The sequence below is a fragment of the Penaeus japonicus genome, unplaced genomic scaffold (genome assembly GCF_977035675.1).
Source record: "Penaeus japonicus unplaced genomic scaffold, GWHDUDI00000001_assembly GWHDUDI00000013, whole genome shotgun sequence".
Classification (NCBI taxonomy): Eukaryota; Metazoa; Arthropoda; class Malacostraca; order Decapoda; family Penaeidae; genus Penaeus; species Penaeus japonicus.
The window spans coordinates 18,795,684-18,798,183 of NW_028234415.1; the positions used below are offsets into that span (position 1 = coordinate 18,795,684).

General features: G+C 46.5%; 1 protein-coding gene across 1 annotated transcript in view; it reads right to left on the bottom strand.

The window, feature by feature from the left end:
• The window catches only part of LOC122247251 (protein Skeletor, isoforms B/C), a 236,490-nt gene that overhangs the window by 21,782 nt on the left and 212,208 nt on the right, over positions 1–2,500 (bottom strand). The window contains exon 8 of the mRNA XM_086543258.1: positions 1,455–1,487. Coding sequence (XP_086399384.1) covers positions 1,455–1,487 — 33 coding nt within the window. The remainder of the gene's footprint in view (positions 1–1,454; positions 1,488–2,500) is intronic.

The window sequence follows — 2,500 nt, forward strand, 5'->3', positions numbered from 1 at the left end:
CCAACCAATGAGTTCGCACACATATAACATGGGGAAGCAACATCTAACACAGAGGTCATGTGGAATCCACTTCAAGCCTTGGTGCTCAGTCACAGCAACACACAAAAGCTCTTGAAACCCATACAAAAGTTAACTTATGGAGTGATATTTACAATACAGCTTTTGCTCCTAACAGACTATGTACGTTTGACGCATAATGAAGAAAGAATGAGGACTTTTCAATGTTCGCGTGGTTGTTTGAATGAACGAATGGAGAAGGAGAGAGAGAGAGAGAGAGAGAGAGAGAGAGAGAGAGAGAGAGAGAGAGAGAGAGAGAGAGAGAGAGAGAGAGAGAGATCGCAAGTGATACGTGAGAGATAAACAGGATGAACTTGATCGATAGGCAGATAAACAAACAGATCGAGATGAAGAGGGAGAGAGAGAAAGAGAGAGATGAATAGAGAGATAGGTAGAGAAAGAGAGATGGATAGATAGATGGAGAGAGAGAGAGATAGAGAGAGAGAGAGAGAGAAAGAGAGAGAGAGAGAAAGGGAGAAAAAGTGAAAGGAACAGAAAGAGAGAGAGAGAGAGAGAAAGAGAGAGAGAGTGAGAGAGAGAAAGCGAGAGAGAGCGAGAGAGAGAAAGAGAGAATCATGGGAGTGCGCATGTCAGCAGATGGCCTGAGAGAGATGCTTGAGAGGAAAGGGCAGCGGACTGGTTAGAGGAGCGGGCCCACTCCTGCAGCAGTGCCGGCGGAGAGAAGGAGCAGAGGCAAAAGGAGCAAGAGGAAGGAAGGGGGACTGGCCAGGAGGGAGGGGGCGCCACCCTTGTAGTTAGAACCGCCAACAACCCCGCTGTTAGAGCCTCCCTGTGGATCAGAACCAGAGTCAGAGTCAGTCTGGGAACCAGCATGATCGGTGGGCTCGGCCTCGGGCTCGGCCTCGGGCTCGGCCTCAGGCTCAGCCTCCGGCTCGGCCTCCGCCTTCGCCTCTTCGTCCTCCTCCTCCTCATGTTCAACGTGCGGAGGGGGCTGCTGGGGGGACTCGGGCCGCGCGGGGGCAGGGAGGGGCAGATAGGCATTGCGGTCCGTTTCCTCAATCTCCACCCCATATGCTTCGAGCAACTCATCAAGCTGGCGATTGTTAACCAATGGACATGAGGGACCAGCGACCAGCACGTAAAAAAAACTTAAGCCTACACAAACGGCATAATCCTGCAGTACTCCAACATCTGGGAAGGAGGTATATCCTGAAAACATGCAACATGCAAAACACAGACAAGAACACAATGTTAGCGACAGATTTCTCGAGACTCCAACGAAGTAAACGGGAAGCGAAAGCATATACCAAAAAACGTAAAAACAAAACAAAACAAAGGAATTCAAAAAAGGTAAATAAAACAAATGAATCAAGTACATAATAAAACGTAGGTGTGGGCGCATGCGCAGTGGACGGTGTGGTGGGGTGACAACTTACTTGTCCTGGTTCCCCCTCATACCACCAGCGCGGCTGTGAACAAAGAAGCCTTGTGAGACGCTGCGACCGCTCCTCCTCCGCTCTGTCTGTCAGGGACTGTCATGGCGACGGCGAGGGCAGTGCTTGACCCAGTTACAACTCCCTCCCCTTCTTTTCCTTCCCCCCCTTCTTCCTTTGCCTCCTTTCTTTAAAATATCTAAGTTTCCCCCTCTTCTCCTTCCCGTTTACCATTTTCTCTTGAGTGCGATTTGGAGAGCCTGCGTTTTCTTTACTTTCGAGGAGTGACCCCAGCAGAAGCTAAGGGAAAGAGCGGGTCAGGTGAAGCACTGCCCCCTTCAGATCGCCTCTTGAACCATCTCTCACTAAGCGCTTAAACAGCTATCCTATGTTGCACTTTAATAATCCACTAAAACTTATCAAAATGATAGAATTATAGAAAGGATTGTAAACTTAGTCCATAAAAATAACCATAGCCTAAACCAACTACAGTGAATCGAACGAAAATGAAACTGATCTTCAGACTACTCTTTCGGACACACTCACAAAACAATAATATTATTCAAGTATGTTTTTTTTTTCTTCATCTGTATGATGGTAAAAAAAAGTCATGCAGGTCAAGATATCATAAAGTAAAGCCACATTTATCAGAAGAGAATTTGATGATGTATCTTGATGAAGCTTGAGGCAGGCACACGGTAACAGATGGATTAAGGTGGTGCCAGGTCCTCCTTCTGCCTGAAAATTCCATGATGATATGTATGCTCTTCATGACCAAAAACGCCAGGCAACAATACTGTTATTTACGTAAACTTAGAAGTCTTCAAAATGCTGTTATCAACACAGAATTTGAGCCTTGTGTTTCTGGTAAGAGAACAACCATATCTAATGCTACTTCTTTCCTCAACAACAAAAGCAATATATTACAGAATCCCTACCACATAGTTTAGCTAAATCAGGAGGTTAATAGACCCGGGTTTCATCTCCCCCAAACCCATAATGATCCCGATTTGCATGTAAATCGAGTCCGCTGTTTTTTTCCTCAGTCC